Source organism: Merops nubicus, unplaced genomic scaffold (assembly GCF_000691845.1).
Source record: "Merops nubicus isolate BGI_N331 unplaced genomic scaffold, ASM69184v1 scaffold21635, whole genome shotgun sequence".
Classification (NCBI taxonomy): domain Eukaryota; kingdom Metazoa; phylum Chordata; class Aves; order Coraciiformes; family Meropidae; genus Merops; species Merops nubicus.
Window position 1 is genome coordinate 1929 of NW_008609232.1, and position 17197 is coordinate 19125.

At 36.7% G+C, this 17197-nt stretch overlaps 1 protein-coding gene across 1 annotated transcript in view; it reads right to left on the reverse strand.

The window, feature by feature from the left end:
- Positions 1-269: 269 nt before the first annotated feature.
- The window catches only part of LOC103773183 (gamma-aminobutyric acid receptor subunit gamma-2), a gene marked incomplete at both ends in the record, with an annotated part of 36569 nt that continues 19641 nt past the window's right edge, over positions 270-17197 (reverse strand). Inside the window, one exon of the mRNA XM_008940542.1 lies at positions 270-422. Within this exon, the coding sequence (XP_008938790.1) occupies positions 270-422 (153 nt within the window). The remainder of the gene's footprint in view (positions 423-17197) is intronic.

A 17197-nucleotide genomic window follows, 5' to 3' on the forward strand; every position in this document is an offset into this window, starting at 1 on the left:
TTCCCATCCTCTTGTTGCTTATAAAAAATACTGCTGGCACCAGAAAAGATGCAAAAGTTTTTATTGTGTGTGCTCTACAATATTCTGAGTTAGGATCAGACACAGTAAAAAGGAAGAGATGCAAACATGGTTTAGGCTGTTTTTCCTCTAAATGAAGAGAGATCATGTGGAATTGTCTCTCCTCTTACATTTGCAGTCTGGTGATGCATAGAGGTGTCAATTTAACATCATAACACTTGAGTAAAAGCAGGAGTGAAAATAAAACTCACCCAGTGATGTTCGGGCTGGAACTGCATCCTTATTAATCCAGAAAGAGACCCAGGACAAGACAACAATAAGTGTGCAGGGAATGTAGGTCTGAATAGTGAAATAACCCATTCTCCTGCTCAGGTTAAAGTAAACAGACATGACTACATAGTCTCCTGTAAAATAAAAGCATATTGAAATAGAATAATGCATTAAAAGCCCAATATAGAATTTCTATATAATAGCTAGGGTTTTTCTGTTCTATGTTTGCAATGTGTGTGTGTATATATATATATATATATATAAAACTGATTCACCAGATGTAATGATGGCAAATACATATGTACCTCTTCTTCCACACTGGTATAGCTCACAGACTGGTGAATTTTCCACACTGTGAAAGTAAACAGTCCTGCAGGTTCCCTTAGGTAACTTCTAATTTCAAGGGTAACCTCCCTTGCATAGCACAGCAGGCTTCTTTCAACCCAAGTTATTCCTCATAATTTGTAAATACCCGGCACAGTCCTCTTAGGACAACTCTGTGAATGATGGTGGTACAGCGAATCTCCAGTCACCATGCTGTCCCTCTTCACATGATCTCAGCTCTGCTCTCCAATAATGCATGCTTTCAGATGTACTTTCTAAATTATTAACATTTTCAACTATTCTTCAGGGCTAGGCTGTGTCAATAATTAATTTTTTATTTGTCTGCGGATCGTCTGTTGTATTATCTCCTCTAAAAGGTTTTGAACCCACATCTCTGAAGTGCCCCCAAAAAGCGAAGCTGTATGTTACTCGGGTGCGCATTACACGTTATTCTCATTCAGTAGTTTAGTCATTCTTTTTCCAGGCTTTTTCCCCTCTCAAGCTGTTAAGTAAATTCCATCTGGATTCAGGAATACAGCAAAGCTTCAGTTTTTGATGTATTTTTTCTAAAGTAAAAAAAATCTAGTTTTCATCTTTACTTCAGATTACAGCACTCCTGAGAAATCTTGATTGCAAAAGAACTACAGAACCCCAGGCTACAAAGGACTTCATTGCAATTCAGTGAAATGCAGTCCAGAGAAGTCCCAAACTGAAACAGAACAGGATTTGCAAATTTAAAGTGAGAGAGTTTTCCAGCATTATCAAAGAGACTCTGTGGCTAATGTGTATTCTGCTTAGATCAGTACCTTTAGTTAACACTCAGTTCTCTGTTTTCAGGCATAATTAAAATTTTAATTTCCCCCAGAAAAATCCCTTTGAACCTGGTCACAGAAGAAACTTCACAGATAATTTTTTCAGCTGGTGCTTCTTTGTGGCTTTTTTTTCAGTTTGAATGTCCATATTCCAGGGATTAACCAGTTTTAGTTTAATTATATTATGTTATAATTAAACCAAAACCATAAAAAACCTAATTATATATGTGTAGTTTACAAGGAGATACGGCTGAATATAAACAACCAGTCTTAATGACTGTAATCTGATTATCCCCTTACTTCACAGATAAGTTTGCATTACATGTATATGACCTTCATATCAAAAAAAAAAAAAAAAAAAGGCCTGAAATCAAACCCCACAACTGATCAAGAACATTGTAAATCTGAAGCCATAAAATTATAGTATGACTGATTCTTCATCTGTCTGGATCATGTATTAATTTCCTGAGAAGTGATTATTTTTCATTCACCTTCATATATGCTGTTAATAGCAATCATATTTCAAAACTGGGGGTAGTTTTCCTGCTGTACTACAGCAGATGTTACTTTAAGCAGTAGCTGCATTACTTCCATGCAAACAATTTAAATGAGAAGTCCGTTTTCATGTTCCGTGTTATTATAATACTTTAATGAGACAAAAAAATTACTAGAAGAAAAGTAATATATACACAAATATATTTTTCATACCTTGTAGAATTGGAAACACTTTACTGAAATGTCAGGGAAATAAGAGACCATATATACTTTATATGGACTTTAAGATCTCTACTAATGGAGAAATTGCATCAGGGGAAGTAAAAACTATAGTGTCAACTATAAATTGCCAGGCAGTGTGGAGCACTCACCAGTGCTGGAGGATGATTCAAGGATGCATACATTCTTTTGAATTACATGTTGCTTTCTGATCTGAAAGCCTGCTGGTGCTGCAGACACTGTTGTGTTTTGAAGTAAATTCCATTATTTCAGAGAATCTTACTAAAGAAAGAAGTGATGTTAACACCAGAGAGAGGTGCTTTGTTTATTTCTTACCTTGCTTGGTTGGGATTTTTGGAAGTATGGTGTACTGCTGTTTTTTTTCAATATGAGTAAAAATAGCAAATATAAATTGGGACATGCCAAGACTAGGCAAGTCAATAATTCTGTAATGTATTGGATATCTCTTCTAGCCTTGAAGTAATATGAACAATTCTAAATCATTTAGGAAAAGAGGACTAAGTGGTGGGATGCTCCAGAGAAGTGTCTTGCTGGTATTCCCTACTTTAAGTGAGTGATGTTGGAATGATACAACAGCAGGTGTTCTGAGATTTTGAATAAGTACTCTGAGCATACAAATTAACGCAAGACCGAAGACGTACAATTTAGAACTTGTTATCAGTTGTCATAACATTTACATCCAAAACATAAAATACATTATATCTTATGTGGAACATAGACTGGAGAGTGCTTTGCCTTAATCACACCTTTCATGATGGAACCTCGTCCCAGCCCTGTTTTTCTCCACATTTGTTTTTTTCTGACTCTATTTGTGGATTTCCCTGGTTTTCAGCGGGGACCATCTTAAATATTCTCTGTTATTTTCAGATTATCTCTGTGCCTGAGGAGATTTTTTACTCCTGGTGTGATGCCTGCATGAAGCTGTCAAACTAAGACATTATTTTAGTAAAAAATGGTCAAACTTGATCCTTTGCACAGTGTCATTCATTAGCTCTCACTTGACAAATTGATAATCTTTTCATTATTACTTCATCCTCTTTCCCAGAGCTCTGGATCTTATTTGTCCAATATTGTCTACTGCTGCAAGAAAGCTTCTCAGACTGCCAGATTGCTGTTTGGAAGGCTAAGATACTTTTGGCTTTTTCTAGAAATTAATGATAATGCAACCTGGCAGTATCTTTGTAAGACAACATACTTAAGTACTTAACATTTGGCACCCTAATTAGAAGATTTTGGATTACTTACCGTTTCACCAGTGACCTTACAGTCCCGCCACCCATTCTAAGGTATGTGTAACTGTTATATATGTCTACAAAATAATACCTAGATAATTTTCAATTTTTAAAGAAATACAAAATTTCCCTGGGAAAAAACAATATTACATTGAAGAGCATAATAAATAATTCTTAATATACTCAGACCTCATCTCTCTCTCTCTCTCTCTCTCTCTCTCTCTCTGAATATGTTTCTCCTATTCCTCTGTGTTGGTCTATGTTTGTCTATACATAGAGGTAGACATAGTCTTTATCTAAAGATGTTATAACTAGTTAATCAGTTTCTTCAGTGCCATGTATTTAGACCAGAATACAGGCCTTTGGTATAAATATTCATATCATGCTTTCTATGAAAGACATATTCCTGCCTATTCTGTTTGGAAGATCATGAGATGCAGGGCAGGGTTCAGACTTGAGCCGCAGCATCTTCATACTGCTACTCTGAATGGGAAGTTGAAGGTTTCTCTTGGTGGTGATAATACCTGCTGCTCACAGAGAAAGAGCGTGACCCTTTAGTCACTTCTAGAGTAGGAGTTACTTTGAAAGGGAAATGCATACTGCCAGCATCTGGTGGTTCTGACCTTAGTAAGCCTTGCAAAAAGTTTTATATCTAACAGTTCTGTGCCATTCCAGGTTACCCAGACTCGGAGCAGTCCATGTGAACATTCAGAATTGGGAAGCTCCTCCTACCATACACTTCTGTGATATAGTAATTTGCATACCAGGATTCAGGCTCTGTTAGACAGTAGGGGAAGTGAATTCCTGATCTGAGGAACCATCTGTACTTACGTCCTGGCCTAAGTCCCAAAGGTTCAATAGAAGGAATTAGTTGTGCCAGGAAGCATAGCCGGGGGGAATGTACACTGCACTTAACTGATTTAATCAGCACAGTGGGTGTGATCCTTCATTGCTTCTTGGTTGTGGAATCACTTATACCTGAGCGAAGTGGATGGGAAATTATACCCATTACTACTCTCTTTATGCATGTTTAAGTGACTGTGTGAAGTATAAGTTACTGGGGGAAAAAAGCCTTTAATTTGTACTCAGAAGTGACTTGGAAGCTAGTACAAATGCTAGAGGAAAGAACAGCTTTCTAACATTACAGGAAATTGTTGTCTTAATTATAGTTCAGGTAGCAACACTTACAGCTGAGGTTGTCTCACACTTACTATTATAAGATTCTGTTTTCTGTTGTGTAAACCATTACTGGATTTACATTATTAAAAGAACTGCAGAAGAGCTTCAAAAATTATATGTTTGCCACCTGTTGAAGTTAGTAGTATGTGTCATTACGGTTCATTCTCACAGGTAGTTTTGGACTGAAGAAAATTCTCTGTTTCATTTCCATTCAGTATATGGAGTTTTGAATGGGTGACATCAGTCCAGACGAAGGGCAGGCCATTCTCTGTTTCAGCATTTCTGTGAAAATCTTTCATGGCTAAGTCAAAAGTTTAGGAAAAAAAAACACTGTGTCCATAGACATGTGTCCACAGACACAGAAATTTTTATGATAGTTTATGAGACAACTTTATTTTGACTGAGCCCTGTGTTACCGGTTTGTTGCAAAGCTATACGCTACTCTAAAGGGCACAGCAAAAACAGAGAGATGGTAGAAGGAGCTCTGTTCTTCTCAAACTTTGTTCCTTACAGTCCACTTCCCAAAAGGTCTAAAATTTCTCTGTGTGTTGAAAGTATACAGCATATGAGCTCCTCACCTGATGCTGACTCCATGGTGTCAGAGAGCTTCGTCGTGAAGCTCTTTTCCCCTAGGATCTGAATGTGTTCTATCCCCGGGTCTGAACGGGATTTTCATTGAGTATTTGGTTACCTTAAATATTTTTGCTACTGTTTAGTAGTATGAAAACCAATGTGTGTCTTAGTAATTCAGATAACGTTTATAATTTAACACTTTTTATGCCTAAAATGTAAAAATCTGCAGAGAAAAAAAAATATATATAGCAGAATATTGATGATTAATAAATAATTGGCAGAAAAAATGTTACCAAATATTTTTATTATCACTTTCTAAAACTTGAAGGTTTCCTTTACTAAATGAATTTGTGAAACTGCCGAGGTAAAAAAAGAAGAGTAATGTACGAGCTGAACTCTACCAAAATTTTAGGCCTTCATTTGTTCTTCAAGGACTGATCAAATGAACAGCAACTAGGGTTAATGTGGGTCACTGTTCATGTGATAACTAATAGGCACAATTTTGTTAACGCAGCCAATAGCAGCCACATGGTTCCTACAGACCCAAACATGCACCATCTGTCCAGAATCCCAGTGGGTTTTTCTCTCCTAATTTTACAAGGAAACCATACAGAAAAGAGAAGAATTTTTACAAGATTTTTTTTTTTTTTAGATAACATATGCAAATATAGATACAAATGGAAACTTTTCTCAAAATTAGCTCCTATAAACAAGTACATAAATAATTTTTTTTTTATATATATGGGAAATCTAACCAGTTCATCTTTCTGGATGGAGTATATGTAGGAAAAAAAGGAAATAAAAATAATAGTGCCACAGGAGGGCACTGTCACTTCAGAATAGAAATGAGAAATGATTGCAAGTCTGCCAGCGGAAAACTGAACCTTAAAAATGCCTAATTATTCTCTCCATTGAGTGTTTATACAAACACTCAAATGGCATAACTGACTTCTATGGCTCTCTTAATAGTGGAGCACTTGTAAGAACTGAACCAACTCTTGTGAGATAGAAATATTACCAAAGTAACATCACCTTTGTGATACAAGTAATGAGTATCAACTGCATAAATTGTTAATGAAGAACAACTGTGGCAGCAGAATTTATCTTCTTTTCATCATAAATAACTAATAGATACATTCTTGTTCTCTCTCACTGTTAACATGGTGAGCAGTCTCATTTTCTGTTAGGCAGAGATCACAGCTAGCACTGTTAGGTCTTTTTAATAGAATGAACAGGTAAATAGGATTTTAATGGAAATTATGTGTTTTCTTTGTTTTAGTCATGGTACATGGAAATACCATTAAAGTAGTAACATGATTTCTATAAATACTTCCTTTAAGGTAGGTGCTTTGTTTGAAGTTCATTGCCTTCAGTACTTCAAGTAAACTCTGAATGGATTGTATTTAAAAAAAAAAAAAAAAAAGCTCATGATGAATTTGAAAAAAAAAAAGTTTTTAAAAATGTCTGAAATATTTTAACAAAACTGAAAGGCTTTAATCATTGACTAGTTTGTTTCGTGATGCACCTACACATACAACAAGATGATTCCAGACCTGAAGGGTTCATTAGCTATGTTTGCAGTATTCAGATTTCTAGAATATATGTAAAACACGTTATTTTTTTAGGGATGGCATTATTGCATCTGGCTGTGTATTAGTTCAGTACCTTACATTTCTGCACTGGAGCTATGTTACCCAAATCATACTGAATCCAAATGAACTGTGGCTCTTAAAATGCCAGCTTGACGGACCAGTACTGACTATAAAAACAAAAGCCAAACAAACAACAAATGGGACCAAAAGGATCCTAAATCCATCCTCCTTAAAAAAGAGTCAGGCTTGGTGCCATTTTCATACAGATACTGTGCAATAATAAATAATAGCTAGTCGGTAAGCTTGCGGGGCACTGTGAAACAATCCATTTCCTTCACATTGTGTGCCCTTCTTCCACTTGTGGCACACCGGAGAGCAGCACAGTTACTCAAAAACTCTACAAGTGGAGAAATAAAATTGAAAAACCCAAAGAGGAATGGTAAAGTATGGACAAAGCCTTTTGTGTCAAAACAGGTGATGGTCTCAGAGCCCTGGTGTAGTCTCTGCTCAGCAGGGGCTGGATGCAGATTGCTACTCCCAGGAAATGCAGCAGAAAGGGACAATGGGAGACAGGAGCCAGACCCCCCTCTCCCCACTCAAGGCCACTGTCAGACTGTGGGCTACATTGTACAATGCAGCTCTAACCTAGGATGAAAAATAATGTAAATAGTTTAAGATTGGTGTATTTGTCCTTATACATCTCTTATCTTTAGTCTTCAACTCCTCTTGCTTTGACAGGGTCTATATTTGGAATTCTGCGGGCATTTACTCTCTTGGTGAGGGTACTGAGTCAGCCTGAAAAGGCGGTTCAGTGAGATATCTTGCGCTGTTACCGTGGTATGAGGAAAACATAGTATTATTTTCTAAACACAGTTTTCTAAGAGGATTCAGATTTAACCTATTCAAATTATTCTCTTGTATAAAACCTGAAGTGACCTATTTGTTTTTTCTTCTTCCATCAGATTAGAAATTTCTTAAGTCTGTCAAGTTCTGTACTAATGAAAAAGTACTTCTAAAATTGGTCATTTATCACATGAAGAAATGATATTAGCTACTCCAGTGCAATATGTTTTTACATATGCCTCAGGAAAATAATTTCAGCAGAAGTATTTGATGACTGGACATATGATTGAAAGATAGGAGAGAAATTTGGTCACAGTGCTGATCATAAACTGATATTTATGAGATTTATTTGTGTCCACAGCCACAAATTAAAAGCTTAGGGATAAGACAAAATTAGAAAGAGCTCTGTCCCCTAGATATCTGACTATGAGAACTTCCCATTATCTCATCTTTTGCCAAATGCCCTTTTCATTGTGTCTGTCCTTCACAGTTTTTTGTTCTTTCATTGACTCATTTTTAGACTGCATAAGGGCCAGCCAGTTTCAAAAAATAATTTTCTTCCTTTTCAAAAAGCTTGGTAATCTTTTTCCCTCCGAGCTTTAGCAGCAAAGTACCACTACTGTGTCACAGGGAAGTCATGATGTGAAATAAAATACACTGAATGTTTAGCCTTTAGGGCAAAAACAGAAAGAAAATCTGCCGTGGCATTGTAGATATTTGCTTGCAACAGACTTGAAGCACTTGGAAGCAGTGCCATTTTCCACCTGAGCGTTGGCACTCACTGTGCCTGGGCATTACATAAATAAGGGGGTGATTCGTGGTCATTGCTGATACAGCACAGCAACTGAACTAAGCGATTTCACCCCAATTCTACGTATGCATTTCTTAGCTATGATTACTGTTTGATTATGTAATAAGGTAAAACAATATTAAGACTGGGACAAAGCTTGCACTGTAGTCCATTTATGTAAGATTATTTCTGGGATTAAGATAGCTGCAAGCTTGGTTTTTGATTTACGTTCCAAAAGGTGAATCCAAACTACATTGCACAGCAGGGGAGGGGGCAGGGAACAGGAAAAGATTTTTCTCTCTTTTTGCTGTTTTTAAAGAATAATATGTATGTCTGTGTGTGAATGTGTCTGACATCAAACACCTTGATTTCCTGTGAGAGCAAAGAGAACTAGAATTAGTTTATATTTGTGTGAAATGACAACCCCAGCTGATGAAACTCCTGCAAAATAAGATGAATCATTACAGCCATCCAAGCAAATGAAATTTCTTTATGTATGACATGACTTTCTGCCCGACAGTTCTCAATTTTGTTTGGTCCTTGGCCACTCATTCCACTATTTTCTCAGTTCATTTGACAGAATGTGTTGCACTTCTCATTAGTTTCTAATTATAGCGGGAAAGAATGTAATGACACTAGACAGTAATTAAAATCTATTACGGTTGTTACCACCTTCCCTTAGAATTCACAGACAAGATTCAGCCTAAGAATTTTTTGTTGCTGGAAAAATGTCAGTGTGTGGAAATATATGGAGGGCTTGAAGGTGAACTTAGCTATGTTTGTTTTTGAGGTTCCATCTGTGAATACCAGAAGTTTGAAGGGAAAATGAACATTACTAACCCTCTATTTATTTATTTTTTTTCCTAGTGTGAGACATAATTACAAACAACTGATCTTTTATGTTTGTTTTTGAAGGCAGCTAAGCTAATACGTTGGCATTAGGAAACAAGAGGATTTTTAGCGTGCAGGATTAGTGTTCAGATGTGGCAGCAGCATGATGTAATAGGTTGCAACTGCTGTGAATGAACCATTACGCTCCAGTGTGTAAATAATCTGCAAATTATAGAACCTTCTGCTCCCTTTCCCACTCCTCTCCTGCCTAGGAAGAACTGGGGCTGAAAGCTCAGCATCTCATCTCAGAAAGGTTAGGAATTGTTAGGTTTCTGAATAACCTGTTTGAATTACTGTGGCAGGAAACTGGAACAAAAAGTTGAGAAAATGTGAGGATGTGAGAAATCTCAGGTAATGTGAGAAAGTAGAGAGCCACAATTTTGAGGCAACACAAGCAGCTGGGGTGCTGTTCTGTTAGGAATCTTGCTGTGCCTGACACAGTTGGGTGTCCTGTGTCCTTAGCTCTTTTAGATGTCTGGTTGTAATCTGAATACCTAAGGAAAAACTGTCTGCTTCCAAAAAATTATGCACTTAAGGTGCATAAATCCCTAAGAGCTTTGTGCGTGTTAAAGCAATAACTTGATTAAATTAAAATATTTAACCTATTATAATAATAAAGTTTTTTTGAGATACAGTGAAATCATCAATATGAGCAAATAAGAAATACGGTTTATTATATTTCATTAATTTCAAGGTGTCCAGATGGTATACCCATTTCTTGGCAACACCACCCCTGCCCGCTCTAACATACATGGAGAACTGGAAATAACTGGTTTGTTTTCGTACTTCAAAGCATAAAGTACACCACATCCCTGGTGCTTTAGATCAAACACACTATCAGGATTATGAAACAGCATGAAATAATAATATTCAAACTACATAAATTTAATCATGTTGAAATTTTGAGCAGTTTGCATCAAGGAAAGAAGCACAAAGTGATGGCTGGTTTTGGTTTACAGAGATGGTAAAGCACATCATCTATACTGTATCATGGGTCTATATATTTGGACTTCCCAGACAACTGTGCAAAGGGTTGGTGTGAGAAGGGAGTGTGGGCAGCTTCAGGGCTGATAAATGTAAGATGGAAAAAAAGGGAATGAAGTTAAAGATGACACTTTGAGGCCTAGGTTAAAAACCACTAACATTAAGTACCCGAATTAACAAAGGTAAAAGCAAATGGTCAGTCAAAAGGGGCAGACAAGCCCCAAAGGGAGTCAGATCTTAGGTGGACCAATTCTCTTCATGGTGTCATCTCAGCTAATCTGATGTTAGACATCAGGGCTCTGTTTGTGGTCAGTGGATGAATCTGTGGACAAAACTATTCCTGTACTGGCTGAAGAAAAGACCCATGTGCCATCTATGTACTCTACTGTAGGCCTTCTAAAATTTCAGAAGTGGTTGAAAATTAGGTACAGGCCCATCTGGTGAATGACACAACAGAAGTAAAGAGAGTATTTAATATTTTTTTTGTCTAAATAACAGACTTACGTTAAAAAACTCACTTGAAGTTAGTACTGTTTAACAAGCTTTGTGCATGTCCTGGTGGCTGAAGTGGCTGCACAGGACTAATGCAGTTCAGAAAACAGCACTTCTCAGATTTGCTTTTACATCTTTATAAATTGCCTTGCATGGCAAAGGTCATTCTGGAAATCCTCTGAAAGCCTTTTATTCTGAGAGAAGAGGAATCTAAGGATACAGTACATTTAATCTTTGATCTTGATGTTTCCCGTTATTTTCAGAGCCAGGAGACAGTATTATATAACCCGAGGCTTCAATAAAACTTGATGTTTTCTTCTACTTCCTCTCCAGAGGAGAGAAGGCATGACTGCATGGAGGCAAAGTTCTGCAGGGGAGCTACAGACTTCACAGATTCATTCTGCCTGAAACCCCCAGCAGAGGAAATATTTATACAAGAAAGTACCACTCAAATACCAGCATCTTGCTTCCACTGAATGCACAGGGAGATTACTGGAAAGACAGTACCATAAACAAAGAGCCCGAGGGATGCTGGGAGGGATACAACATGACTTATTGCTCAACTTCAAGCGCTATTTTTTCTAAAATTTTGTTTTAAGACATCAATTCCATTTATTTTTGGCTTCCTTTAAATATTTTAGAAGATTTCTTCAGTGAATAGTTAGTTTTAAACCCCCAAGAAACGAATCTAAGTAACCAAGAAAAAAACTAAAACTCATCTGGGTATGAGATCCTGGAAGGCAAAATATCAAGAAGCAAAAATAGGACAGATCAAACCCAACACTCTTCAGAGAGCGAGGGCAGCTCAGTGCTAAAGGAAGATGACTCTGAGCACAAGAACTCAACAAAGATACACAGTACAAAGTAAATTGGCTTGTTGGAAAACAACGTCCTAAAATATCTCAGAGAGGCAGGATTATTGCTTAGGACACTGAAACAACAGGCAAGGTATTTCAGGTCTGGTACCAGCTTCTCACTGAACAGCTATGGAGCTGTAGGACAGCTATTTCTCTTCTCTCAACCCATCTTTCCTTCCATGGAGGTTCTTTGGAACATGTGCACACTATCTGCTTCAAAAACATCTAGCAGATTCTGCTCTAAATTTATGTGGAAATATTTAATAGGAATGGTTGAAAAAGAAAAAAAAATATATAATTACATAATATGATTTATACTTATGCAATAGTTTTTCTTTGACTTCTCACACAAAAGAAAACTTGAAAATGTCTAATTATTATAATTCTCTTTCTAGTAATACTGAAAAATAGTGATGTAGACATGGTCATGCAATGAAACAAAATAAAATAAACTTACAAATATTCCTATTTAAGAGCGGAGCCCTTAAACAGTACTCTAAGGATTTGTCTGAAACTTCCTGCATTTTTCTAAACATTTTTTTTCTTAAATTGCAAAGAAAACCCAAACTTCTTCAGTTTTCTCATGTTCATGTCTTGTCATATTTTTGGGGTGTCAGAAAAAATATCAGGCTGTATGCTTGGAAGAAATTTTTTATATAACGTGAAAGTAAGGTGACAGCTATAGATGATAAGAAAATTCAGAAAACAGAATTTTGGAAAAGAATAAAAACCTTCATGCACTGGGGCTTACAACAACCACCACCAAAAAAAAAAAAAAGAATGTTGAAGGTGACACATGCATGCGAGTTAGATTATTTCATTGTTGTCTAGGATTGGATCCCTTTACCTACTACTGAAAAACCTGTCCATATGCAGAATCAGAACTACTAAATGATATGGGTTCTTGAGTGATAGTAATTCTAAAGTTCCTGATACTCCTGATTATTACAGGATACCCCTATATAGTTGAAGGGTAACCAAATAATTAATTTAGCGGGTAATTAAAACGGACGTATATAAACCAGATAGTAGTGATTGTGCCATTGAGAGGGACAGTCCACAATTTTCTTTCTTTTATCAGTGACAGACACAGCTAGCGGCAATGCATTGGTGCATTTTAAACTTCTTTTCTTGCCTCTGTTAAATAGTGACTTAAAAGACAATTCTGTTGCTTAAAAATTCATGGTTTTCTCATAAAGGCTTTCAATGTTGAAAAGCTTGCAGAACTCTTCAGTGAATCTTCTCAATCAGATTTCCACTTCTATTTGGTGACAAATTCTTCAGAAATCTATTTTATACCCAGATACACAGGGAAGAAGAGAGGATGTACACACCTTGTTAAACTGAGTTCTAACACTAACTTCTTGTTAAGATTTACCAGTCCTTGTGTAGGAATTCCAGAGCCTATCTCAGTATTTGTCTGCATTCACAGGTGGACACGTGAATTGGTCACACCAGAAAGAGTTGCTGTTTGAATGAGTCTTTAACATGTCTCTGTGTGTGTATTATATGTAAGGTCAAAGAAAGAAGAAAGAAGAACAATGCACTTCTTGTAACTATTTGTGAGGTTTTATTATTTTATTATTCCTTTCTGAACCTGCAGCCAAATGTAGCTGCTCTCAGGGTTCCCAGCATCAGTACTACTCATTTATGGGCTAGGTAATTTTTCTTTTCTTTTTACATCTAATGTCATGTTATTGTTTACAAATTGAATGATTACTTTAAGACATGGACACTGGTAGAATGACCCTTAGGAACAGTTGCCTGACAGTACTGGTTTCTTAGACTATCAAGTACAAGAAAGCTTACCACCTATGCCTGCAACATATAAAGCTACTTCAGTTTTAGGTCCCTCCCCCAGATGTTTTACAGTGACAGTAATTATAGGTCTATGTAGATTGTGTTAGGGTCTTTTTAAAGGTGATGAAAGAGTGCTTGTTTTCCTCTAATTATTAATATGTGGCTGCCTGGAATTGAAGTTGAGGTAGTTACATTTAACTTCTACAAATAAGTAGAGTTCAGTTGCATTTAGCTCTAACAAATAAAACCAGGAACTAAAATAGTCTGTCCTTAGTCCGTGCTTGGAGTTTGGTTGTTCTGGAGAACATATATTCTATTTTGACAATTTCTGTATGTCTGCATATATGTATTTAAGCTTGTTTAATAGGTCCTAACCAGAATTTTGGCTTGTAACATTCATCAATAGCAGAGTAAACCCAGTTTGGACTGGTTGGAAAAGCACCATTTTAAAATAGAGAATGAGTGAAACTCAGAAGAGGTCAGTTTTCTACTCTGAAATATGCTGTGTTTGTCAATTACAGAGGTCCACACTGCTTAGGAAACCAAAAAAAAATCTCTTTGTCTTGGATAGTGGTCTGTTCAAGACATGAGAATAACAACCTTCTCTGTCTCAGTGAATATGCATCTGTTGCACTACCTCCTTTGTGAGCAGTATGTGCTGTCTCACACAAGTACATTGTCTCCCTACATGAGCCATACATTTCTCCTGCTGTACATGCAAGTGGCTGTGCTGGAGAAGGTTACTCCCCTGAATATTTTGGGAAGGTATATATCTGCCTCAGGAGAGCTGCTGACTATAAGGATTTAGAGCTCCTCAGTTACAGTTTGCCATGAACTGAGTTTAATAAAAGATAATTTTTTAATGTCATATACATGATGTGAAGTGACATATATTACATAAGTAATATATTGCATACACTAACTGTGTTACATGTGATCATGTATATGTGACTTTCAAAAAGCTTCTAAAATATCATAAGTCATACACACAAAAGATTAGAATGATTTTCATAAGAAGAATGTGCATCTGTATTTCGGTTCACTTGTTTGAGAGTAACTTTTTCATTGTCAACATTTTGTAAATATAATTTATTAGAATCATACTTTATAACATTTCAGCAAGCCATTTACCTCTGAGACCTGTATTATTCCAGTGGGAAATGTGGAAGAATTTCAGAGACAGATTGTTCCATAGTCTTAAGCAGATAAATCCACTGCATTGCTGTAAAAGATTTCCAAATTACCTAGAAATGAGTGCTCCAGAGTTGACATCTATGACTATTAAAAATAAGAACTTCTGAAATATACTTTTGGGGTTTTATAGCTACTTAGGACAATAAAATAAAAATATCACAAATGTATTTGTTTTCCAACTTGCGACATTTCTTCAGAAAAGGCTATTGTAGACTAATGTTTGAGACGTGGGCAGTATCCTCATTCTCCTGCTATGGGTTTGCCTGAGGACAATGCCTGCTCTGTGCAAATTATAAATTGTTTCTGGTTTCTTAAGCATTTTGTCTTGCAGAAGCCAGGTGCAAACCTTCAGCAATGTGCAAATTAATCTTGTTCACAATCACAGCTAACATGTAACAACAGAAACATCCACTGGCAAAAGTAGGTGTTGCAAAGTAGTCTAAGGTTGGATTGGTAAGGAAATGAAATGGAAAAAAATAAACCTAATAGAACAGTTATTTATATATGCTGGGAAAGGAGATGGCAAACATGTTGGTTGTATTTTTAACCTCTTGAGCTTTGTAAGAGGATATTATTGATGTCAGGTAAAAAGTAAAATCATTGGAGGGACAGGAAAGAAGCTGTGAAATCCAGAATCTCTTTAGTTATTAGAAAGGGGAAAAAATATTTTTAAAATCAGCGAACGTGATGAAATAAAGGAACTGAAGCAGAAGAAAGTACATTATGGCTAATGTAGTAAATAAATATAGAGTTAAAAAAGTAGAAGGTATTTGAGATAGTGAAGGAGAAATAGAGGAACTATGAAAAATGGCAAGGAGATGATGTTCTAAAATTATGCTTAATATTAAGAGCAGGAGTAAGGCAGGCCACAGGCCTGCATGCAACAGGCCAGAGGGGAAGAACAGAGATGAAGAGGATGCTTAGTTTGAAGATCATGTCTTTGAAGAGACAGCTGTGAAACATGAATAATTTATTACCAGTATTGCTATTTGAAGTCAAGCATATCAAGCTTAGGATGTAAAAAAAAAATCTTTACGACTACAGATACCATCTTGAATTTTCAGTTACCAAAGGTAGAGCTGCTAGGTGTGTGTAATCACCCTAGTCCTAATCCTACAAGGTATTTAAATGGCTTTCGCTTTTCAAGAGGAGATCTTTGAAGAACTATTTATTTCTCACATAGACATATTCAGGATAATATTCACAGCTACTACAAAACAGGTTCCTCTGTCTCCATTTCGTTTTGCTGTGTGGATACTATCGCACTTGTCTGTTTTCAGTCCAGGATGTGTAACCTCTCAATCTTTGCCTAAAAATGAGGTTATAACTCTGAATCCCATGGGTTATGTCTTTTAAAGATTTTCCTCTTTTAACATTTGAAAATGTTGTGTCCTGGAAAGCTTTTAAAAATGAGCTGGCAATCCTGGATCTGAAATGATGTGTGGCATACAGAGAAGGATGCATTTGTAGTCCCACAAGACTGTGGTGGAGGAACTGTGGAATGAGCTTTACCATGCAGGCTAGAGTATATCCGATGCATAGGTGATGTAATATGAAAGCACTGGAAGGTAGGTCCCTGCAAGGTCTCCTGCATTGCTTTTTAGAAGTTCAGCTGCTATGTTTGCAACTCTGAAGAGAGATAAGGCTGCAACTGGTGCTAGGCACAAGAAAAGGTTAATGTGCTCAAAAGAGTCAGCCAATGTATTTTGAATTTACCTTTCTGTGGAGATTGCTATCATAAAAGACTTCAAGGTTGAGATGACAGGTTGGATGCAGAAATGATGCAGTTGTAATTCATATCTTGCAGGTGTGGCCTGTTACAGAGATTCTCTATGAGACAGTCCTTATCTTCCCTCAGATGCCGTGAGAGAAGGATACTCAAAACCCAAGAGGCAGAGCAATAAAATTGCAAGCAATAACTTCTTACACCAAACAAACAGTTGTTCTGAAGGGGCTCATGAGTTTCCTGGAAGGGATATGCATTTGGAAATGTCATCCAGTTTCCTTCAAGGAATCAACAGTCCTACCAGGCAAACGCAGCATTCCTCCTCCACAGCACTGTGCCCAAAGGCTCCCTGCTGGTTCAGCTCTGCTGGCCCCATTCCCTACCAAGCGCTTTGCCGTTCATGTGCACATACGGCAGGTGGGAGAGACAGAGTAGCCAGAGCCAAGAGAGTGTTTAAAATACTTCAGTAGAGTCGAAAAAAAAAGAAGTTGGAGGGTTTGGGGGTTTAGTCATGACTTTCAGTTTTTACTGTGGAAATGACAGCAGTGTTCTCAAATTGCATTCCAACAGTTCCCAGACAGATAAATTTTAAACATTTTATTATTTTTAGAAGCATAATGAGTTCAAAAGAAGATGACTGATGGTAGTTTTTTGGAAAATGCATGTTTTAATGCTGTAGTTCCCTCCTTGTTTCTTGATCCTAACAACATTATATGAACACCTTTTTAAGCAAAGTGAATGTTTGAAAATATGAACACAGGTGTAAAATGTTCTCCAGGCATGTCTACACATGAAAAAAATTTATTTGTTTTTCAGTTGTATTGCCGTAAGATAGCAACCCTGAGCTTGGGTTAAAATTCCACTATCGTAGGAATAATATCTAAA